Raw genomic sequence first — 24,584 nt, 5'->3', positions numbered from 1 at the left:
ATGCACATGTCCATGTGCACGTAGGCACTCATACACACACCTACACCCATTTTAGACATCATGAATCCACACCGGTGCCTGTGATCCCAACCCACATTCATGGAGTTGCTGCTTGCTTTTCCCCGGTCCATAGTTGTCTGTCTCTTCTTTCCCCTGTGAGAACCCCTGGTCTCCTAACACACTCACTCCCTCAGTTTTATAGAACGTCAAAAATAGTTTCAGAATTGCTTCACCTATAACCACTTTAATAAACAAGCATTTTTGCTTATTAAACAAGGAGAAGAAACTTATCTCCAAGACGTATCTGCACGCACCAAGGAGGCTTCAATTAACCTCCTGGCTTTCCGTTCCTGCCACCTGCCTTACCCTCTGCCTGCAGCCTTTCTAGAGCCTGCGAGGAGGTCAGTTTCCTGCTGTGGGTCATTCTTTACTCTCTTCTATGAGACAACACTCCTCTCAGCTTCTAGAAACTTATTCCAGAAAATTATTTTAAAAGTTTATCCATTTGTGACTCTTTTCCTATTCTCTTTGCTGTTGTGGGTTCCTCTAATATCATCTGAGAGGCATGTTAAGAAGGTGTTGAGACCCAAAAAAGGGGAAATTTTTTTAAAAGGTGCGTGTTTGCTCCACCAACTTGAAACAGAAGTCTGCCGCCAACTTTAAAAATAACAAAATGTCTTTTCTCCCCATCTCAATTCTTTTAATGTCCTCAACACCCAGTAATTTGTATATGAAGCTGTAAAATCATGATACCAAACAATATATAACGGGGTGGGGAGGAGGTTTGAAACTGAATAAACAGCTAAGGAAGAGTATAAACGTGGGAAAAAATATTAAGAACAAAAAAAGCGAACTAACTGCCCCACGCCAGCCCGACCCCCGGGAAATAGCGTAAGTTTAGACACCACAAGTTTGACAGTTCTGTTTCTAAACTCTGGGAAATGTCTTTCTCAAAACCGAAGTATAGTTGATTTACAGTAACACCGGGAAGTGTCTTCTTTGGCCCCATTCTCTTGGGTTTGACTGGTACCTATCGCAGCCCCGCCCTTACCTCTAGGGAGACATGAGTGGGTTTGCAAGAACGAAGCAGGGCAGAACAGTAGCGTAAAACACCAGTGGTGGAAAGGAAAGTGCTTTAGGAAATTGTGTAAAGACCCCGAGACTACAAATGTGTGATTTTTCCACAGCTGCGATTCCTTCAATTTAGCCATGCTTCCTATAGACGTCCCTGCCGTTCTTGATGCCTTACCAGAGGAAGACAGAATGGAGACCCTCGAACGGTACTCTTTTACTTTTGGTCTCTCGTGATGTCTATTTTCCAGAAATAGTCCCGGTGCTGTGAGAGATTTCCAAGGAGCGCCCAGTGCCCGAGCTTGCACCCCGGCCGAGACACGGCTAACACCCAGCCATACGCCCAACTAGATAGGATGCTGGATTCGTGGTGGAGAACAGCCTAAGGTCTCACACTGGCTGACCTTTCCGTGCTGCAGGCGCTCAGGGGAGGGGTGAGCGGAGGGGGAGCTGAGTGGGCTTCCAAGGCTGCAGAGTCGCCTTGACTGGGGTTAGTACTCGAAGGGTGGGTGGGGTTTGGAGGGGCATAAAGAAATAGAGCGCCCCCAGATAAATAAAAAAGAGAAAAAAGAGAAAAACGAAAACAAAGGAAATTTTAAAAGAAAGAGCAAAAACAAACAAAAAAAAAAGGAAGAAAATAAAAAGAAATATCAGCCCCAAACTAAGCTGCTTAAACTTGACTTTACTGATGAGCATCCAACATCCAGTGGGAATGCATCCTGGAATCTCCTGTGGCTGTACCCACTCGACCATTTTTCCCTGTAGATAATCAGTGAGTGAAGTCCTGAATATCTGAGGCGTGTGTCGGTTTTCGTGAGACCTGCCCCCACCCAAGTGTGACACTTGAGCGCCTGAAGCTTGGAACCCAGGGTGAACAGGGAGGTTGAGTGTCCGCCACTCAAACCCCGGAGCACGAGGGCGTTTCCTGAGGACACTGTAGCCGGGCGGGCGGGGATGACACACGGTTACCTGAGGGTCAGCGTTGGGGACAGCTGGGGAGATGCTCGGCAGACCCCTCCCCCATTCAGCACTGATGCGCGGACCCCTGGGGCTCGGTTCCCTCATCTCTGAAATGGGAAGAGTAGTACCTGCTTCTCAGGGGTTGTCACCCAGGACGACGGCGGGGGGGGCGGGGGGGGGCGGTGACCGACATCTACTGCGCACTAAATGGGCATCTGGCAAAAGCCTCGCTCACCCGCAACAAGGTCTTGCTATTTTCCACTCTTGAGGGGTGAGGAAAGCGCTAAGGGGAAGGCGCTCTCCGCACAGCGCCGGCTTCACGCGAGACTGGCCCGGAGCCGCTGCTCAGCGAAGCTTACGGATCAGAACGACTCTGTGGGTTTCAAGGTGTTTTCCCAACAGAAAACTGCTCTGCCCACCTCTGTTTACGCATCGCTGTCAGCAGAGGGTTCCTGCTGCTAATTCTAAATTTTGAAGCCTTCGTTGATCTTGGGAGCATTTCTCTGAGTGTAGCAGAGACGGCCTCTCTCAAAAAAACTGTCCCTTCTAAAGAAATAGACTTGTGGAGACCGGAGGCTCACCGTCCCAGCCTCCCCTGCAGTTACGTCATCCATGTCACTCGGCCTGTGCCGAAGGGACAGGAGCAGACGTGAGATCTCCTCCCGAGGGCAGGGCCAGGATGGAGTGGGCTCCTGCACCCTCTCTCTCGCTGCTTCGTGGAGCTGGAACCCACATGTGCAGGGACCCAGCTGTAACCATCCAACACCCAAGCTCGAGGCCAGGGGTCCGCAAACGGCCGAATCCGGCCTGCCACCTGCTTTTGCAAACCGTTTTATTGAAATACAGCCACACTCATTCATGGATGTATTTTTCCATGATTCCTTTCATGCTGCAACAGCAGAGCTGAGTAGTTGTATAAGAGACCCTACGACCCGCAGAGGCCTTTACAGGAAAAGTTTGCTGACCCCTGCTCTAGGGGATCGCAGAGCCCAAGATAAAAATAACCTCGGTCCCTGCGATGTCTTCTCTCACCCATAGGTTATTTAGAAATATACTCTTTCATTTTTAAAGCAGTCGTGGATTTTTTACTCTTCTTTGCTATTGATTTCTATTCGAATTCCATGTGGCCATAGAACATTCTCTGAATGATTTCAATCTTTTGAAACATTCATGCTCTCCTTATGGTCCAAGGTATGGTCAATATTGGCAAATGTTCCACGTGCACCTGAAGAGAATATGAATTCTGTAACCGCATTTCTAAACTGCTTTTTTTTTTTTTTTTTTTTTCGGTACGCGGGCCTCTCACTGTTGTGGCCTCTCCCGTTGCGGAGCACAGGCTCCGGACGCGCAGGCTCAGCGGCCATGGCTCACGGGCCCAGCCGTTCCGTGGCATGTGGGATCTTCCCGGACCGTGGCACGAACCCGTGTCCCCTGCATCAGCAGGCGGACTCTCAACCACTGCGCCACCAGGGAAGCCCCCTCTAAACTGCTTTTTATTCTCTGCTTATAAATAACCATTCCCACTACTGTGGGTTGGTAGAAAGCTATTTGTCAGCCTTATGCTTTTTAACGTAGATTCCAGAAGAGTAGGTGGGAGGAATGTTGAAAGAATTGCGTAACTCTTAAATGACGACGATATTTCTCGATTTTATTCCTTTTCAGCGAGCTCTGTGAGCAGAGTATAGACATCATGCTGACCCCAGAAATGATGGCGGTGGAATTCCCTATGTTGAACTACAAGGACACCAAGAAGGAGAAGTAAGTGGATGCTTTGATGGCTTAGGAAGAGGCAGCCAGGATAAAGTTCACCCTACGGGACGCACAGAACTGCCGTGCTGTTTGGATCTAAGAACGTGTCAAAAGGGGCACGTTTCCAATGCTTCAGATGTTTAGATGTGTATTTTATGCATAGCGACGCTCCCTCAAATGTTGTTGGCAAATAAACCTTTAGAACAGAGTCCAGCATTCCCATTTGCTTATCGTGTGATTTCAGAGCTGTGTTTGTTTCTTATGAGTAGCTGAATGAGCTTCATGCAGTGTAAGAGGCCCAGGCTCTGGAGCCTGGCGAGACCCGGGGCCGCAGCCCACTTAGCGCCCGTGCCACCTCCAGCTGCATTGCTCATCTTAAGTAACTGGGCAGTTGTGAGGGTTAAATGAGATGCCAGTGCGAAGACACCTCTCCAGCTGCTCGATGTGAACTCGCTTGGCACACGTGAATTCTTCTCTTTGCCTCTCCCTCAGGGGCCAACTAGCCGAGCAAACCATCACCCTTCAAGAATTGGTTTTGAAGAATACTTTGGCAAAGTAAATAACCACCAGAGTTCATATGGTTTGTAAGTTTGAAATTCCAGTTATCCTTTTTAGAATTCTTTTTCTCTTTAAAAAAAAAAAAAAGTCTTTTTTGGGACTTCCCTGGCGGTCCAGTGGTTCAGACTCCGCACTTCCACTGCAGGGGGCTCGGGTTCAATCCCTGGTCGGGGAACTAAGATCCCGCAGGCTGCGCGGCCAAAAAATAAACAAAAATAGAAATAAACAAATCAGTGATTGTAAAAAAATTCTACTGAAAAACATAAAAATAAAGCCTTTTTTTTTACTATTAAAATGTTAGAAAATACAGAAAAATATAAAGAATAAAATAAAAACAATAATCCTACCACCCAGAGGCAGTAACTTGTACATTTTGATGTGTGGTCTTCCAAGGATTTATTTGTTTGTTAGTTTAAATAAACCATAAACACCTATTATATTTTGTTAAACCGTACATACAGTCATCACTCGGTATCCACAGGGGATTGGTTCCAGGACACCCCCATCCTGAGTACCCAAATCTGTGGATGCTCAAGTCCCTGTATAAAATGCTGTCGAATTTGCACATAACCTACGCACATCTTCCCAGATACTTTAAGTCATCTCTAGAGTACTCATAATACCTCATACAATGTAAATGACTTGTAAATAGTTGCCAGCGCACGGCAAATTCAAGTTTTGCTTTTTGGAACTTTCTGAAATTTTTTTTCATCCGGGGTTGGTTGAATCTGAAGATGCAGGACCTATGGATACAGAGTGCCAACTGTATGTGTTGACATATATTCATACATGCATACCTTATATATATATGAATTCAATCATATTGTTTTATCTTCTAGAATTTTATTTAGCAGTATAGCATAAACATAGCTGTATAGACACAGACATACACCTTTGTATCTCATTCGTGGATGTGCCATCGTGTGTTCACACGCCCTTCTGATGATCACATCACCTCTTTCCAATGTTCTGCTGTTGCCAGTAGCACTGCAACAAACCTCCTTGTGTCATAATTCCTTGAAAACTTATCAGACTGTCTCCTTGGGATAAATTCCTAGACACATAAATGCTAGGTTCATGTTCATTTTAAGGTTTTAATATATAGTGCTTCACCACCATCCAGAAAGTTCATCAACAAACCTCCTACCAGCAGAGGTCAGGATGCGCACATTCAAATGCCCTGAACAACGTGTTACGGTATCAGGCTTTTTTCTTTACCAATATGATAGGTTTTTAAATGACCATATCATTGTTTTAATTTTAAACTTCTTTGTTTACAAGTGATGGTAAAAAATTTCCTATGTTTATCAATTGCTTTTCTTCTTTTATGAAGGAATTTTTTACCTATATTGTAGAAAGTGTTTATCTTTTTCTTACTTATTTGTAAGAGTCCCTCATATTTTAGGGATAATTACCCTTCCTGTGTATACTGTAAATTTCTCAGTTTGTCTTCCTCGTTTGGGGTGTTTTGGGGAGGCCCTGCCTTTTTGGAAGGGAATACCCACATATCTTAGAGGAGCATGGGGTTCCTTTGGTTTGTTTGTGATAGTAGCAGAGGCCTACAGCAAACCAACACTCTCAGAAAGTAGACTGGCAGTTTCCCGTAAAAGAAAATCGAGGAAATAAAAATTTTAAATAGAATTTCAGTGAGCATCGGTTTTAAGCAGCTAATTAACAATAAAATATCATGTTACACTACATAGCACATAGAACCTCTGACACCTCAACAAAGAGATGTACTTTGCATTCTGTTTCAGGTTTCAAACAAACAGTTGACTAAGAGGTTATTTTTCAATTAATTTTTTTAAAATTATTTTATTTATTTATTTTTGGCTGCATTGGGTCTTTGTTGCTGCATGTGGGTTTTCTCTAGTTGCGGAGAGCGAGGGCTACTCTTCATTGCAGTGCACAGGCTTCTCATTGCGGCGGCTTCTCGTTGCAGAGCACGGGCTCTAGGTGCGCGGGCTCAGTAGTTGTGGCTCGCAGGCTTAGTAGTTGTGGCTCGCGGGCTCTAGGTGTGCAGGCTCAGTAGATGTGGTGCACGGGCTTAGTTGCTTCACCACCTGTGGGATCTTCCCGGACCAGGGCTCGAACCCGTGTCCCCTGCATTGGCAGGCAGATTCTTAACCACTGCGCCACAAGGGAAGTATCCCTGACTAAGGGATACTTTTTTTTTTTCAATTTCAAAAATTACCCCTGGACTTAGAATGGTTTGCCCCATGAGTGGGGCAATATCTAATACCTCTTTGCTTACTTGGTATTTAACCTGGTTTTTCACCATTTTCACTACAGAAGCTAATACTGAATGCCATTGGATTATCAAATGATTATTGAATGAAGTAGAACTTATTACTTTATATATTCACCCAAAGTGGAAGATCTTCTTTTCTTGTTTAATGTATTTTAGCTACTTTACCAAAAAAAACAAAAAAAAAAACCCAACAATGAACTCTAAACATTTTCTGCACAATTTAGCTTCCAATTTTTTTTTCAAAATACACATACATTTCACACATTTTCAATAAATAGATCCATGGCCTTTTGAATTCATCTATTTTGCAGTTTAAATTATTTTTTGTACGTTTTTCCATGTGTCAAAATTGTCAATGTAATTATCAGTTTATTGGCTGCATAGTATTCCAACTGATTGATATCCCACAGATGCTTTTGTTTCATTTTTTTCAAATTTTTATTGAAATATAATTGATTTACAGTTGTGTTAGTTTCAGGTATACAGCAGAGTGACTCAGTTATATATATATATATATATATATATATATATATATATATATATATATATTCTTTTTCAGATTCTTTTCCCTTATAGGTTATTACAAGATACGAGTAGACTTCCCTATGCTGTACAGCAGGTATTTGGTTCTGAAATTCTCTCCAGCGCATAGCAAGCATGACCCAACGCTCAGCTCTGTCTTCTCTCTCCTTGTGCCTTTTCCTCACCTCCTTCAGCCTCAGCCAGAAGCAGACAGAGTCAGACACACACACACCAGAGCTTGGTCAGACAGGGATAGAAATAAAGAACCCATCAGTGGGACTTATTGTCCCCATGAAGACTGCTGTCTATTGGGTTTGTGGCAAATATTTATTTTCATGGATGCAAAGAATCATCTGCTCTCCCTTGATGGCTGTAATCAACCCGAGAGATTCTTTGCTGCCTTGATGGTGATCGCACCCTCTCAAGACCCGCTAAGGAGAATCATATTGCAAACGTCCAAGGAACTGTGAGAGTGACTTCAGTTGCCAACATATCATTCAACTCCCCTTAGATTATCATATCACTCAATCATTAATATCTTTAAGGGCTGACATGATCTATATATTTTTACACTGATTCCATAAGGTGGTGCCAATTTTTTTTTTAATTATACACATTAGGGAACATTTTAGTTCTTCATTTTCAGATATTTCTGCTTTTTCAAAACTTTCGGGTATTTGCCAAAACTTCACATTTCACCCTCTTTAGGAAATGTTTCAGAAGCACTTAATTTTATTTTTTTAATTTTACTGAAGTATAGTTGATTTACAGTGTTGTGTTAGTTTGTGCTGTACAGCAAAGTGATTCACTTATACATATATATATATTCTTTTTCATATTCTTTTCCATTATGGTTCCTCACAGGACATTGAATATATCTCCCTGTGCTATACAGTAGGACTTTGTTGGTTATCCATCTTATAGATAATAGTTTGCATCTGCCAATTCATCCCTCCCCCACCTTGGCAACCACCAGTCTGTTCTCTACGCCCATGAGTCTGTTTCTGTTTTGTAGATAAGTTCATTTGTGTCGACTTTAGATTCCTGCTGCTGTGAATATAGGGGAGAAGCACTTAATTCTGTATTGAATTCTTCTATCTGGTCAGATCGTATAGCTGAGCTCACAGTCCTTAGACATCTGTGCTTCCAACCAAATACACTCATCACGTCCTCCCAGATATTTGGAGAGTTCTACCCCTCGCCACACCGGCGACATCTGGCCTCCACATCAGCCACTGCTCTACCCAGGTGCAGAGCCCTCCCTCTTGATTCCCACCTTCTAGAACTATGGCCAGAGTCAGAGATACTATGCGTCCACTCAACTCATAAACATGAAGAACCAGAGATAATGTGCGTCCACTCGACTCATAAACATGAAGAACCGGCTCCCGCCAACTGAGCCTTCAGAAGCCATCATGCCGGGATGTGTACGAGTAAGTTCTCGTTTCCCCTTTGCAACAATCCTGGGGGACGGGATGCACACCAGGTGTGCGTCTGGAAACGGCGGCTGCGAGCTTAGGTCACGTGGCTCTGCTAAGATACTGGTGCGGCTCAGACTGGAAACCAGGCTTGAGCCACTTACCAGTTGGGTGTTTCCACTGGTAACTAAGTGATCGCTAAGCGGGGTTTCAACTGTGTATGCGGATAAACAGCCCTCCGACCTTCGCAAGGCATCTCTCGCAACGCTGGGCCCGGCAGCAGGTTGGTGGTGTTTCATGAGGGCCCCGATGCGCCTTGCCGGGTCTGTGTTTGATGTATATACTTAGAGAGGCGAGAGACCAAGCACAGCCACTGGAGAAGGCAGGAGAAAAGGTGTTTGAGGAGATGAAGACCCTGCGGGGCAAAGCTCTCAACTCGTTGACTCTAGAATAACAACAGTCACCGGGAGGTCAGTTCCGCTCACTTGCTTTCTGCAGGTCACCGTGGTCCTCTTGGTCTGTTTACGTTCCAGCCATTTGGGGAATTAAAGTTTCCAGAGGGAAAAAATAATTGAAATGTGGATGACGTATATATTTTTAAATTATTTTTCTCTGTAACAGTAAAATGTCATCAGTATGATGGCAATGTTTGGAGCTCCTGGCTGCAAGCTTTAGCGTGGGAGCAAAGGCTTCCGGAGTGCGAGAGGCCGAGCGCCCTCTGGGGGGCGGGGGAGGGGCTGCTCCCCCCCCCCCCCCCGCGCCGTGACCGCCAGCTCCCACGGCCCCCCAGCACCAGACCCTGGCTTTGGCGGCCGCTCCCAGAAACAGCAGCACTGGTGAGGGCGACACTGGCTCCCCAGCGGCTGTGACAGGGGCAGACCCAGGCGGGGGGCGACCAGAGCCCGCAGACTGGCTTGGGAGAAGAGGGTGAGGCCTCTGCAAGGGTTCTCGGGAGCAGCTGGGGCGCGAGGGCGTCGCCTCGGGCCCAGGAGTCCCTGCGAAGGGTCAGTGGCAAGCAGGCCTTTTGACCGTGTGTGGCAGCATGACTCCAGTTCTTAAGCATAGGCTGGCTGCATGTCAGAATCACTTGGAGAGCTTCAAAATCAACAGCTGAATCACTGCTATTCTTAAAATGGATAACCAACAAGGACCTTCTCTACAGCACGGGGAACTCTGTTCAATATTCTGTAATAACCTCAATGGGAAAAGAATCTGAAAAAGATTAGATACGTGTATATGTATAACTGAATCACTTTGCTGTACTCCTGAAACTGACACAGCACTGTTAATCAACTCTACTCCAATATAAAAAACAAAACGAAACAAAACCAAGAAACAGCTGAGTCAGACTTCCTGGGGTAGGACCCAGGCAGTAATCATCTCTAGAGCTCTCCGGAGGATCTGATGTGCAGCCCAGACTGAGGCCCACTGGCCTCCAGGATGAAGTCCAGGTTCCTCACGGGGGCTGCAAGCCCCTGCGTCTCTGGGTCCCGCCTCTAGCTTCCTCTGCCCTGGCGCCAGGCTCTCCCTGCGGGGCGGTGGGGGAACTGGCCTGGGCAGCCATCTGGTCCCAGGTGAATCCTGGTCCTGTTCTCATCAACCACACGGCTTCCTTAGTGTCTGTGAGCTTCCACTTTCCCCGTATGACCGGCTCCAGGGCTCACCTCCCATGGGGCTGTGAGGATTACATTAGGAAATGCAAAAAGTGTACCTGGCATTAAACAAGTGTTCAGAAATCTGAGCTCCCCTTAACTCACAGGGCAGGACCAAGGCAGCAGTAATTTAAAAATTCTTTTTCATTTTGAAATAATTTTTTTTTTTTATGTTCCCATATCTCTTCCTGCTTGCGTCTCCCTCCCTCCCACCCTCCCTATCCCACCCCTCCAGACTGTCACAAAGCACCGAGCTGATCTATGCGGCTGCTTCCCACTAGCTATCTACCTTACGTTTGGTAGTGTATATATGTCCATGCCTCTCTCTCGCTTTGTCACAGCTCACCCTTCCCCCTCCCCATATCCTCAAGTCCATTCTCTAGTATGTCTCTGTTTTATTCCCGTCTTACCCCTAGGTTCTTCATGACATTTTTTGGTTTTTTCTTAGATTCCAGATATATGTGTTAGCATACAGTATTTGTCTTTGTCTTTCTGACTTACTTCACTCTGTATGACAGACTCTAGGTCTATCCACCTCATTACAAATAGCTCAATTTCGTTTCTTTTTATGGCTGGGTAATATTCCATTGTATATATGTGCCACATCTTCTTTATCCATTCATCCGATGATGGGCACTTAGGTTGTTTCCATCTCCTGGCTATTGTAAATAGGGCTGCAATGAACATTTTGGTACATGACTCTTTGAATTATGGTTTTCTCAGGGTATATGCCCAGTAGTGGGATTGCTGGGTCATATGGTAGTTCTATGTGTAGCTTTTTAAGGAACCTCCATACTGTTCTCCATAGTGGCTGTACCAATTCACATTCCCACCAGCAGTGCAAGAGTGTTCCCTTTTCTCCACACCCTCTCCAGCATTTATTGTTTCTAGATTTTTTGATGATGGCCATTCTGACTGGTGTGAGATGGTATATCATTCTAGTTTTGATTTGCATTTCCCTAATGATTAATGATGTTGAGCATTCTTTCATGTGTTTGTTGGCAGTCTGTATATCTTCTTTGGAGAAATGTCTGTTTAGGTCTTCTGCCCGTTTTTGGATTGGGTCGTTTGTTTTTTTGTTATTGAGCTGCATGAGCTGCTTGTAAATTTTGGAGATTAATCCTTTGTCAGTTGCTTCATTTGCGAATATCTTCTCCCATTCTGAGGGTTGTCTTTGAAATAATTTTAGACCTAAGGAAAAGTGGCAAAGCCAGAATGGAGAGCGCACGTGTACAGTACTCAGCTTCCCCTGATGTTACCCTCTGCTGTGGCACAATCACCAAAAGCAGGAAATGAAGACTGGCTCTGCGCTGTCGACTCAGGGGCTTTCACTGTTCAGGAGCCACGTGGCGTTTAGTCTCAAGTCTCCTTACTTTCTTCTCACCTGTGACAGCCCCTTAAGTCCCTGAGCCAAGCAGTTCCCAGCCAGCCCGCTACCAGGGCCCTGCCTCACAACAGCCCCTCTTTTCTTGAAGAAGTTTGAGGGCGTCTGTGTCTTACCACCAAGGAGCTGAATCAGATCTCAGGACTCAGCCAAGACATGGACACGGGGGTCTGGTGACACGTTCTCCAACAGTGGTGTCTTCAACAAATGTTTCTTTTCAGATACTCTGTTTGCGGGAAGTTTGTTAAAGCCCTTGTGAAAAGAGGGGAAGCGATGCAAAGGAAAGAGCTAGAAGCATATACAGAAGATCAACAGACAATACTTACACCCCCCAAGCCCCTGTGTATGCACACACACATGCCCTTCCCAGGTCCAGCTCAATGTCTCGCCAGCTAGAGGCCCGCAGAAGGTGGGCCCTTTTTGATACACTTCCTCTCCCTGATGGTAGAGTTGACTTGAACCTGAGGACAGGCTACTCTTCAGGTCCCCACAGCCTGGAGCTCGACCGGCCACCCCTGGGGCACCAGTGGCCCTGCTACTCCCCCTCCCACCCCGGCCTTCCAGAAGCTCTCCCCTCTGCGTCAGGCTGATGCGTCTGAACTGCAAGCCTGCACAGGATGCCCAGGGCCTGTCCTGTAATTACCGTCCAGCGAACTACTCTGCACCTTTCCCTGGATCCCACGTCTAGAGGACTTACCAAGACTAATCTCCTCCTGCCTCGCAGTGCCGAGGCACCTTTAACCTCCAGCACCGCCAGAAGTCCAGCTGGATTAGCCGAGATGGCTACAGCAGAGACAGGAAGGTGGTTACCACCAGCCTCGGCTGTTCACATCATGACCTGCAGGAAGGAGGGCCGCCAGTGAGCAGTCGTGGAAAGAAACATCGTTCTTCCTCTTTCTGTCTTTCCCACCAGCTGAAGAATCCCTAGGACAAGCGCTGTGGGCGAGAGTGCAGAGCCTCTGCGCCCACCAGAGCCAGTGGAGCCACATGTCTAGTCTTTACTGGGGAGGGTGCTGACATGGTGGGGGCAGTGCTGGGTGAAAGATGAAACTGAAGTTTCAAAACAGACAAGAAGCCTCAACCAAAATGATACTGTCCCAGTAACTGATACTGACTGACAAATTATAGATTTGGACTGTGTGTCCTTAAGGGACCCTGTCAGTAAGCAGGGAATCAGTGAAGAGTACAGCTGGTAGCAATCACTGGAGAAATAAAGTCATTTCATTTATCCCTCAATGAGCTGATATCACTCAGTCAAACTGTCCCCACTACAGTCACCACCAAAAGTACCAGCTTCTGATGTCAAAAAGATACCAAGGAATGACAGTCAGTGGAAAACTAGGATCTCAGAAGTGAGAGGGGGCTGTGCAGTGCAGCCTAGGCAAGGGGCCCAGGGTCTGATTTGGTCTCCGCAGGTCGGTATTATAATAGACAGCATTCACGTTACAGTTAGTAAAAAAATGTATTTGTGGCAATAGGGAAGCTGGTATTCAAGAAAAGACAAAAAAAATTTTTATATTAGAAGGTTTAAGTAGTCCATTAAATTGGAGTTAAATTTAAAATGATATGATTCCATGACATGTTAAAAATATCTCTTTTCAGGGCCTGCCCCTCAAGTGGCCTCTGTGCTCTCACCCACTCCCAGGGCCAAGCAGAGTGGTCTAACATATGCCCAAAGCGCCTAGAGTTTTGATCTCAAGTACAGCTCCCCAAAAGGAAGCCAGGAGCCTTGGAAAGTGTCTGATCCTATGTCTTAGGGCAAAGATAATTAAGATGGGCCTGGAGTACCAGTGTGTTGCCAGAAAGAAAGTGTGCTTTCAAAATGATCCAGGGCAATTTTAAAGGATAAAGGAGCCAGTTGAAAGGGGCTCCCACTGAGCAGCTGGTGACAATTTGGGGACTAGAAAGAAAGCAGTAGTTCTCTGCAGAGCCATATGAGGCATGCTAGAAAAACAAAAGAAAAGAAAAAGAAGGCATGTACAAGTTTATAAGGCTGTTTACAGTATGTTGACAAAGCCAGACTGTGTGTATACTATATACTATATTCAAGTCTTGGTCAGCATCAAAATTTCATCATTACAAATCAAACAGCTAAAATATTCATTGCACCCCTGGTAGGGGATGTAGGATCTTATCAGCTCTACTCAGGCAATGAAAAATTACGGAAGATTTTACTATTACAAAAAATGACACAGGCTTGGGAAGTCCAATTATCTCCACAGTGACTCAGCCTAATAAATACTGACTCATGATGAATCATCCTGGAAATCATGCTGGACCCCAGTCCTGGGCAAGAATATCCCACCAAGAGTTCAGCCTCCAGCACCTCAGTGTGAAATGGCCCAAGAGGATGGCTCTGTGCCCTTGGGTTAGGAAAGCACATTTGTGGTGTCCAGATGAATAAAAGAATCTGCCTGCGTTGATATTTGGGTGCTGGGTAGGCTATCTGTAATAATGAGTTTTATTCCACTGTTTTATATGTACTTCATTTAAGATGTTTAGAACAGGTAAGAGAATCTGTTAGATTTATGTCTATTTTATTAGATTTATAAGAGTTGCTTAATGGTTTAGTAAGGTTTTGCTTATTAGATTTGGCTCGGGAATTAAACTACTTGGGACGGGGTGGCTATTGGTGTATTTAAGAGTCGGCTAAGTCGAATTTGAAAGTATGGTTTGAGATGCCCGAGGGAATTTGATCAATTGAGTACAGAAGTGTGGGGCAAAATTAAGGAAGATTTAATCTGTAAAGCCCGTGGTTAACTGAAGGCTAACCAAAGAACACGGAGAAACAAAATCTTATTTTCATACAAAGATCACTGAATTTATTAAGATAACAGTATTTGCAAACTGACGTTTTAGGCTTTTAGGCTTAAGAGATATGAGATATTTAAACTTGATACTTTAATCAACTGAATAGTAATTAAAATATAAGTGGGCTTCCCTGGTGGCTCAGTGGTTAAGAATCCACCTGCTGCCAATGCAAGGGACACGGGTTCGAGCCCTGGTCCGGGAAGATCCCACGTGGCGCGGAGCAACTAAGCCCGTGCGCCACAACTATTGAGCCTGCACTCTAGAGCCCACGAGCCACAGCTACTGAGCCCGCACGCCACAACTACTGAGCTGCGCTCTAGAGCCCATGCTCCGCAACAAGAGAAGCCACCACAATGAGAAGCTCATGTACCGCAACCAAGCGTAGCCCCGGCTCGCCACAACTAGAGAAAGCCTGCACGCAGAAACAAAGACCCAACACAGCCAAAAGTAAATAAATAAATAAATTTATAAAACATAAGTAACTCTTTAAGTATTCCTTTCATGCCCAAAAGCCCCCTCAGAAAAATTTTTAGGGAAAAATAGAAAACCTGAAAAGCCCTATAACAAGTAAGGAGATTGAATCAGTAATCAAAAATCTCCCAACAAAGAGAAGCCCTGAAGCCTACGGCTTCACTGGTGAAGTCTACCAAATATTTAAAGAACTAATACCAATCCTTCTCAAGCTTTTCCAAAAAACTGAAGAGGAAGGAATGCCTCCTGATTCATCCTAGAGGCCAGCATCACTCTGATACCAAAGTCAGATAAAGACACTACAAGAAAAGAAAACTTCAGGACAATATCCCTTATGAACATTGATGCAAACGTTCTCAACAAAATAGGAATTCAGCAGCAATATTAAAGAGATTATACATCATGACCAAGTGGGATTCATTCCTGCAATGCAAGGATGGTTCAACATATGAAAATCAATCAATATAATACACCACATTAACAGAATGAAGTACAAAAACCACATGATCATCTCAACTGATGCAGCGAAAGCATTTGAGGGACTTCCCTGGTGGCACAGTGGTTAAAGCTCCGTGCTCCCACTGCAGGGAACCTGGCTTCGATCCCTGGTCAGGTAACTAGATCCCACATGTATGCTGCCACTGAGAGTTTGCATGCCACAACTAAGGAGCCCGCGTGCCACAACTAAGACCCGGCGCAACCAAATAAATAAAAATAAATATTAAAAAATAAAAGTATTTTAAAAAAGCATTTGAAAAGTTCAACACCTTTTCATTAATAAACACTCAACAAACTAGGAATAGACGGAAACTGCCGCAACATAATAAAAGCCATATTTGAAAAATCCACAGCAATGGTGAAAGACTGATTTTTCACTAAGATAGGGGACATGACAAGGATGCCTACTTTCACCAGTTCTATTCAACATAGTACTAGAAGTTCTAGCCAGAGCAATTAGGCAAGGAAAAGAAATAAAAGGCATCCAAATTGGAAAGGAAGAAGTAAAATTATGTCTGTTCATAGATGATATGAAATTATGTTTAAAAAACCCTAAAGATTGCACGAAAACCTGTTAGAGCTAATAAATGAATTCAGCAGGATACAAAGTCAACATACAAAAGTCAGTTGCTATATACTAACAATAAGCAATCTGAAAAGGAAATTATGAAAACAATTCCATTCACAACAGCAACAAAAAGGAAAAATACTTAGGAATGACCTTAACCAAAGAGGTGAAAGACTTGTACACTGAAAACTACAAAACACTGCTGAAAGAAATTAAAGAAAACATAAATAATGGAAATATATCCCATGTTTGTAAATTGTGGACTTAATATTATTAAGATGGCAGTACTACCCAAAGTGATCTAAAGATTCAATATAATCCCTGTCATTTTTTTTTGTAGAAATAGAAAAACCTATCCTAAAATTCATATAAAATCTCAACTGATCCTGAACAGCCAAAATAATCTTGAAAAAGAAGAACAAAGCTGAAGGATTCATACTTCCTGATTTCAAAACTTACTACAAAGCTACAGTATTAAAACACTGTGATTACCAGCATAAAGACATACATATATAACTGAATCACTTTGCTGTACACCTGAAACTAACACAACATTGTAAATCAACTATGCTCCAATAAAAATTACAAAAAAAAAAGAGGCATACATATAGACCAATGGAACAGAATAGAGAGTCCAGAAATAAATTCTGGTATATATGATCAAATGATTTTTGACAAAGGTGCCAAGACCATTCACTGAGGAAAAGACAGTCTTTCAGCAAGTGTTACTGGGAAAACTGCATATCCACATGCAAAAGAATGAATTTGGACCCTTACCTAACACCATGTTTAAAAATTAACTCAAAATGGATCGAAGACCTAAAATTATACAACTCTTAGAAGAAAACATAGACACTGAAGAAAACTTCACGACACTGGATTTGGCAATGATTTTCTGGATATGACACCAAAGACATGGGCAACAAAAGAAAAACAATTTGGACTCTAAGAAAATTTAAAATCTTGTGCCTCAAAAGACAATATCCTCAGAGTAAAAAGGCAACCCAAGAATGGGTGAAAATATTTGCATCATATATCTGATAAGGTATTAATATCTAGAGTATACTGAGAACTCCTAAAACTCAACCACACACAAAAAACCCGACCCAATTCAAAAATGGACAAAGGTTTTGAATAGACATTTCTCCAAAGAAGATATACAAATGTCCAATAAGCACGTGAAAATGTGCCCAAAATCGCTAATCATTAGGGAAATGCATATCAAAACTACAAAATACCACCATACACACATTAGAATGGCTACTATCCAAAAAAAACAGAAGATAAATGTCGGTAAAGATGTGAAGAAATTGGAACCTTGAGCACTGTTGGTGAGAATATAAAATGGTACAGCCCCTGTGGAATACAGGACGCCAGATCCTCAAAAAATTTAAAAATGAAATTAACACATTATGCAACAAGTCTACTTCCGGGTACATACACAAAAGAATTGAAAGCAGGGTCTTGAAGAGATATTTGCACACTCATGTTCATAGCAGCATGATCATAGTAGCAAAAATGTGGAAGCAACCCAAGTGCCCATCAACAGGTGAATGGATAAGCAAAATCTCCCATATTCATGCAATGGAATATTATTCAGCCTTAAAAAGGAAGGAAATTCTGACACATGCTACAACATGGATGAACCTTGAGGACATTATGCTAGGTGAAATAATCCAATCACCAAAAGATAAATACTGTATGATTCCACTCACATGAGATACTTAGTGGTCAGAATTATAGAGACAATGTAGAACGGTGGTTGCCAGACAGTAGAGGGAGGGGAATGGGAGTTACTGTCTGATGGACGTAGAACTTCAGCTTTGCAAGATGAGTTATGGAGAGGGACAGTGGCGATGGTTGCACAATGTATTTAATACCACTGAACCATACGCTTTAAAATAGTCAAGATGGTAAATATTATGTGTACTTTACCACTATGAAAAAAAAAAAAAGCAACCATCAGATGCCCTGTAATCCGTCATTCCCCAGGTTCTTATCCCTGTATTTATTTCCTGTTTATCCCCTAATGTAGTCCCAACCACCCACCCCTTGCAGCCCTCCCAAACTGCGCTGTGACTTTACAATGTTTGGTCCATCACCAGCAAATTGCCCACACCTTCATCTGTACTTCAGGGGTCCACAGACCTTTTCTGCAAGGGGCCGGAGAGTAAATGTTTTAGGTTCTCTGGGCAGACTGTCTCTGTCCTCGCTACTCGACTCTGCCCTTCTAGGGAAAAGCAGCCACAGACAGCGCGAAAAGGAAAGGCCTAGGAGCAGGCAGGGCTGACCCCTGACCCTCTCACAGAGCAGCTGGGAAAGTGAGCTGACAGGTGTAACGCTGCTCCGTGGACTGTACAGTGCGGATCACCTGGGAGGAGCCGGGAGCAGAGGCCATGGTAATAAAAATCCTGCTCAGAGCCTCCGCCAGCAGAGAGTGCTTCCCGACGGGAAAGGACGGGACCCGGCGGAAGGACGGGGCCTGGGTTCCGACGGGGGTTCCGCCAGTGGCCACCTCCTGACCCACGCGGAGACGCTGGTCCTTCCAGAGCGAGACGGGAAGGTCCAGGCCACCTGTGTGGAAGGACGCTCAGCCCCGGCCCCGAGCGTCCCACCCCTTTGCCTCCGCCCTCGGGGCCCCGCCCCCATAGCCGGGCCTGCGTGCTTTGCGCCCAGCCCCGCCTCCAAGAGTCCCGCCCTTTTGTCTCTCTCCCGGGGCCCCGCCCCCAGAGCCGGGCCGGCGTGCTGTGCGTCCCGGCCCCGCCCCCAAGAGTCCCGCCCTTTTGCCTCCGCCCTCGGAGCCCCGACCCCGGAGCCGGCCGGTGAGCTTTGCGCCTGGCCCGGTCTCACCCTGCGCATGTGCTCGGCGTCCTGGGCTGCTGCGGAGGCGCAGGTGAGCGCGCGGAGCGGGCCGGGCTGACGTGCGGCTGCGGGCGGGCTCCCTCGGAGGTGTGTTCCAGCCGCGGGGCGTAGCCTAGGGGTTGGGCGTGGAGCGAGGGTCCTGCGGCCCCTTCTCGCCGGGCTGCCCGCAGGATGGGCGGCACCACCCCCCAGGCCTCCTTGGAGCGCGCGGCCTTGGCGCTGGTGGTCCTGGGGACGTTGGGACCTTCGCCTGGCACCTTTCTTCCCCGGCCTCAGTTTCCTCGTTGTCGAAAAGGCCCAAGTGATGTGACTCCTCAGGACTCTGCTGCCCCCTTGTTTGCAGCAATTAGTTTGCTAATTAAACACTTCTCGGACAGGAGGACAGGGAGCTTCAGCTAAAGTTAAATAATTGTGAATTTTTACTGAAATATTTTCGGATGAAATAATAGGATGCCCCGAATGTGTTGCAAAATAAACCAGTTGGAGGGGAGTATGTGTGGGATTAGAGGCAAAGCAAGACTGGCCATGACTTGATAGACTGAAGTTGGTTTATGATGTACTATTTTGTCCACCGTTCTGTATGTTTGTAATTTATCATCAGAAATACTCTATAATGAAAAATCTGCTGTGGACGCCTGTGTTCAAATACTGGGCCTGTATTAGTCTGCTAGGGCTGCAGTGACGAGAACTGGGTGAGAGACATGTCTTTCAAGGTGTCAGCAGGGCTAGTTTCCTCTGAGGCCTCTCCCACTGGCTTGTAGATGGTCACCTTCTGGCCTGTGTCTTCATGGTCCTTCCTCTGCGCCTGTGTCCTAGTGTCCTGTTCTCGTAAGGACACCAGTTATATTGGATTAGGGCTCATCCTAATGACCTAGTTTTAACTTAGTTGCCTCTTTAAAGATCCTATCTATGTCTAAATACAGTCACATTCTGAGGTCCTGGGGGTTAGGACTTCAGCATATGAATTTGGAGGGACACAATTCCGCCCACAGCATGGCCGCTTTACGTTTGGGATTTTGACCAGTTAGCCTGTCTGTGCCTCGGTGTTCCCTGGTGTAATGAGTCACAGAGGTGTAAGGAGTCCGTCATTATACAATGTCTGCAGCGCTCTCAGAAGCGTGTCGAACACGTAGTAAGACTGAGTGAGTGGAACATGCTTCATGTGTCCTGGGATCGTGCTCAGTAGGGGTGGGTGGTGGAGTGAGGGGTTGGTTGCTTGGTGCTGTGCCTAGCCAAGGGCATCAAAGTTGTAATCACAGCCATTTCCTCAAGGGTGTCTGCTCCTTGCTGGGCACCAATTGTTGCGTGTGTGTTCACTGACAGCACAGACACCCTCTGGTGGGCCGCTGTCACATGCCCATCTGACCCGTGGGGAAGGCGATGCAGAGACAGAGCTGGAGCCTGTGCTCTGACTACCGTGCGTGCGTATTGCCTCCGCTAAAGAGGATGTGGCCCTGGGGGTGTTCAGTCTGCAGGTAGACCCGAGGAGCTGTTGGCTCACTTCTCTTTCTCTTGGCCCAGGTTTACAGAGGTGGCAGCCCTCATGGCAGGTCCCCTGTGGCGGGCCACAGCCTTTGTGCAGAGACACAGGACGGCCCTGTTGGTGGGTTCCTGTGCAGGCCTGTTTGGGGCTCAGATCTCGTACCACCTTTTCCCGGATCCTGTGGTCCCGTGGCTGTACCAGTACTGGCCTCAGGGCCAGCCAGCCTCCCTGTCCCCAGAGCTGCAGAGCCTGTTCGAGGAGGTGCAGCAGGATATCGGGGTCCCCTCGGGCCACCGCTTCAAGGCCTTCACCACCTTCACCTTCCAGCCTGTGAGCGCCGGCTTCCCGAGACTCCCTGCCGGGGCCGTGGTGGGCATCCCCGCCAGCTTCCTGGGTGACCCAGTGACCAACACTGACCGGCCCGTGGTCGTCCACGGGCAGCGAGTGGACTGGCAGAGCCCAGTGGGTGCCCGGCTGAGAGATGCCCTGACTCTGTCCCACGACGCCCAGAAGTTCGCCTTGGCCAGGGAGGTGGTGCACCTGGAGAGCGGGGCGGCCGCCCTGCAGGCCCTGCCAGCCCCTGCCTGCCTGGTGGGCACCTGGGCTCTGGGCGTGGGAGCCAAGCACGCCCTGGGGCTCTACGGAGGCCCCATGAACTTGCGAGCCGCCTTCAACTTGGTGGCGGCAGTGGCGGGCTTCGTGGCCTATGCCTTGTCCACGGACTCTCTCACTCACTCCCTGGAAGCCTGGCTGGACCGCCGCACGGCCTCGCTGTCCGCAGCCTATGCCCGGGGCGGGGTGGAGTTCTACGAGAAAGTTCTGTCGGGCAACCTGGCCCTGCGCGGCCTCCTGGGCCGGCCCGGAGAGAAGCTGTACACGCCCAGCGGGAACGTGGTTCCCAGACACTGGTTCCGCATCAAGCACCTGCCCTACACGGCCCGCCGGGACTCGGTGCTGCAGGTGTGGAGGGCGGCGCTCAGCCCCCGCAGCCCCTGAGGGCCTCATGGCAGGGGCGGTTCCAGCTGGAGCAGGTACGACCCCGCCCTGGACTTGGGGGGGGAGGGGGGAGGGGCGCTCCTGGGGCCTCTGCGCCCGCAGCCCGGTGTCAGCAGACCTGCCGGCTGTGGAGCTCAGCAGCCCAGATTCTCCCCCCCTGGGCCTGACGGGGAGAGAAGGTGTTGCTGGAACCCAGCAAGACCTCCTGGTAGGAGCGCTGGCCGAGGGAGGGGAAGGAACAGGCCTGCGAAGCCGAGGCCCTGCAGTCAGGAGCCTGGACGCGCAAAGCACAGAGCGGGCTTGGGGAGGAGCTGCGGTGAGGGACGATGGGGGCGGGGCGAGCGGGGCTCACCGGGAGGTGAGGAGGGCGGAGCGGGGCAGGTGGGCAGTGGGCCAGGCCTGGTGTCCCGCTTGGGACCCAGCGGAGGCTGCGGCCTTGCCCGCTTGTCTGCCTCCAGCCCTCTGGATAAAGCAGACCCCACTTTTTTTTTTCCTATTTTATCTTTTTATTTTATTTTTTTAACATCTTTATTGGAGTATAATTGCTTTACAATGGTGTGTTAGTTTCTGCTGTATAACAAAGTGAATCAGCTATACGTATACATATATCACCATATCTCTTCTTTCTCGTGTCTCCCTCCCTCCCACCCTCCCTATCCCACCCCTCTAGGTGGTCACAAAGCCCCGAGCTGATCTCCCTGTGTTGTGCCGCTGCTTCCTGCTAGCTGTTTTACATTTGGTAGTGTATGTATGTCCATGCCGCTCTCTCACTTCGTCCCAGCTTACCCTTCCCCCTCGCCGTGTCCTCAAGTCCATTCTCTATGTCTGCGTATTTCTTTTTTTTTTTTTTTCAGTACGCGGGCCTCTCACTGTTGTGGCCTCTCCCATTGCGGAGCACAGGCTCCGGACGCGCAGGCCCAGCGGCCATGGCTCACGGGCTCAGCCGCTCCGCGGCATGTGGGATCTTCCCGGACCGGGGCACGACCCCGTGTCCCCTGCATTGGCAGGCGGACTCTCAACCACTGTGCCACCAGGGAAGCCCTATGTCTGCGTCTTTATTCCTGTCCTGCCCCTAGGTTCATATCCTTTTTTTTTTTTTAGATTCCATATATATGTGTTAGCATACCATATTTGTTTTTCTCTTTCTGACTTACTTCACTCTGTATGGCAGACTCTAGGTCCATCCACCTCACTACAAAATGACTCAATTTCGTTTCTTTTTATGGCTGACTGATTGTATATATGTGCCACGTCTTTATCCATTCCTCTGTCGATGGACACTTAACGTTGCTTCCATGTCCTGGCTATTGTAAATAGAGCAGCAATGAACATTGTGGTACATGACTCTTTTTGAATTATGGTTTTCTCAGGATATATGCCCAGTAGTGGGATTGCTGGGTCTTATGGTAGCTTTTTTTTTTAGTTTTTTTAAGGAACCTCCATACTGTTCTCCATAATGGCATTCCCACCAACAGGGCAAGAGGGTTCCCTTTTCTCCACACCCTCTCCAGCATTTATTGTTTGTAGATTTTTTGATGATGGCCATTCTGACTGCAGACCCCACTTTTGATCCTTGGGCAGGAGACCCCAGTAGGAAAGGTGAGGAGGGTTGTGATGAGCAAGCCAGGCTCACTTGGTCATTTATGTGTTCTTTTTTTTTTTTAATATTTATTTATTTATTTGGTTGTAGTTGTGGGTCTAGTTGTGGCAGGTGGGCTCCTTAGTTGTGGCACACGAACTCTTAGTTGCGGCGTGCATGTGGGATCTAGTTTCCTGACCAGGGATCAAACCCGGGCCCCCTGCATTGGGAACACGGAGCCCCATCCACTGTGCCACCAGGGAAGTCCCTCGTGTGCTTTTTTTAAAATTTATTTTATTGAAGTATAGTTCATTTACAATGTTGTGTTTATTTTTGCTGTACAGCAAAGTGACTCAGTTATACATATATACACTCTTTTTTTATATTCTTTTCCATGATGGTTTATCACAGGATATTGAATATAGTTCCCTGTGCTCTACAGTAGGGCCTTGTTGTTTATCCGTCCTATATGTTTAATAGTTTACATCTGCGAATCCCCAACTCCCAGTCCTTCCCTCCCCCAGCCCCTTCCCCTTGGCAACCACAAGTCTGTTTTCTATGTCTGTGTGTATATTTCTGTTTTGTAAATAAGTTCACTTGTATCATTTTTTTAGACTCCACATATAAGTGATATCATATGGTATTTGTTTTTCTCTGTCTGACTTACTTCACTTAGTATGATATTCTCTGGGTCCATCCATGTTGCTGCAAATGGCATTATTTCATTCTTTTTTATGGCTGAGTAGTATTCTATTGTATATATGGACCACATCTTCTTTAGCCATTCATCTGTCAATGGACATGTAGGTTTCTTCCATGTCTTGGTTATTGTGGATAGTGCTGCTGTGAATATTGGGGTGCATGTAATCTTTTCAAATCAGAGTTTTCTCAGGGTATATGCCCAGGAGTGGGATTGCTGGATCATATGGCAACTCTTAGTTTTTTGAGGAGCCTCCATACTGTTCTCCACAGTGGCTACACCAATTTACATTCCCACCAGTAGTGTAGGAGGGTTCCCTTTTCTCCACACTCTCTCCAGCGTTTGTTATCTGTAGACTTTTTAATGATGGCCATTCTGACCAGCATGAGGTGATACCTCGTTGTAGTTTTGATTTGCATTTCTCTAATAACGAACCACATTGGGCATCTTTTCAAGCCATTCATGTATTCTTTTTGTTGGTGGTTATGTTTTCCCTGGAAGAGTTGAATAATTCAGGCCTGGTGCCAGTGTAACTCGGGACAAAGGGATTAAGCCACACCCAGGAAGGGCACAAAGCCAGCCCAGGAGGCCCACTCAGAGGCCGGGCGGTCCCTGCATAACACTGTGGATGGAGAGAGCAGGCAGGGGTGGCCTGATTCCTGCTGGGTCCTTGACCCGTGATCTGGGCTCAGCACTCTGGCCCCATTCTGGGTGAGCCTTGGGGTCCCCGCCCTGGGGCCCGGCAGACGGGTTTCTGAGGGCAGAGCATCCGCTCTCCCAGGGCCTGCTCTCAGTAACGCAGGAGCCGGGAGGAGGCCGGCGTTCCTGCTACTCCGTCCAGGTGGGAGGGTAAGGGGCCCCGGCGTGGGTGGGGCGGGGAGGCGACCCCCTGAGATGGCCCCTTAGTTGGCTCCGTCTACCCCAAGTCACCAACTTTGTCTCCACTCAGGGGCTGTTCCCAGACCTCACACGCTTCCCGTGGCCCAGCCCCAAAGCTGGGCTGGCCGCGAGCCCCGACTCCCGGGCATCCGCGCAGCCCCGCATCCCACGC

The 24,584-nt window shown here is 47.0% G+C and overlaps 2 protein-coding genes across 19 annotated transcripts in view; both read left to right on the top strand.

The window, feature by feature from the left end:
- Positions 1-9,354, top strand: part of CFAP221 (cilia and flagella associated protein 221) — an 84,194-nt gene extending 74,840 nt beyond the window's left edge. For 2 of the 5 annotated variants that reach the window (XM_067742361.1, XM_067742363.1), the window contains 2 exons: positions 1,188-1,280; positions 3,694-3,989. In XM_067742361.1, coding sequence (XP_067598462.1) covers positions 1,188-1,280; positions 3,694-3,793 — 193 coding nt within the window. In that variant the 3' untranslated portion in view covers positions 3,794-3,989. Of the gene's footprint in view, positions 1-1,187; positions 1,281-1,322; positions 1,506-3,693; positions 3,990-8,877 lie in introns of those variants that run through there. The other 3 variants (XM_067742364.1, XR_010944535.1, XM_067742362.1) reach the window with 3 other exon arrangements.
- A 9,324-nt stretch (positions 9,355-18,678) lies between these two features.
- The window catches only part of TMEM177 (transmembrane protein 177), a 40,416-nt gene continuing 34,510 nt past the window's right edge, over positions 18,679-24,584 (top strand). For 10 of the 14 annotated variants that reach the window (XR_010944532.1, XR_010944530.1, XR_010944526.1 and 7 more), the window contains exons 1-2: positions 18,679-18,806; positions 20,297-21,289. Coding sequence is in view for 1 of the 14 variants with exons in the window: in XM_067742360.1 (XP_067598461.1) it covers positions 20,319-21,254 (936 nt within the window). In the remaining 13 variants the exon portion in view is untranslated. Of the gene's footprint in view, positions 18,807-20,296; positions 21,290-21,924; positions 22,458-24,584 lie in introns of those variants that run through there. The other 4 variants (XR_010944534.1, XR_010944533.1, XR_010944531.1 and 1 more) reach the window with 3 other exon arrangements.

Source organism: Pseudorca crassidens, chromosome 6 (genome assembly GCF_039906515.1).
Source record: "Pseudorca crassidens isolate mPseCra1 chromosome 6, mPseCra1.hap1, whole genome shotgun sequence".
NCBI classification, from domain to species: Eukaryota; Metazoa; Chordata; class Mammalia; order Artiodactyla; family Delphinidae; genus Pseudorca; species Pseudorca crassidens.
The sequence above is the reverse complement of the archived record's forward strand: the minus strand, read 5'-3'. Positions and strand labels throughout refer to the sequence as shown.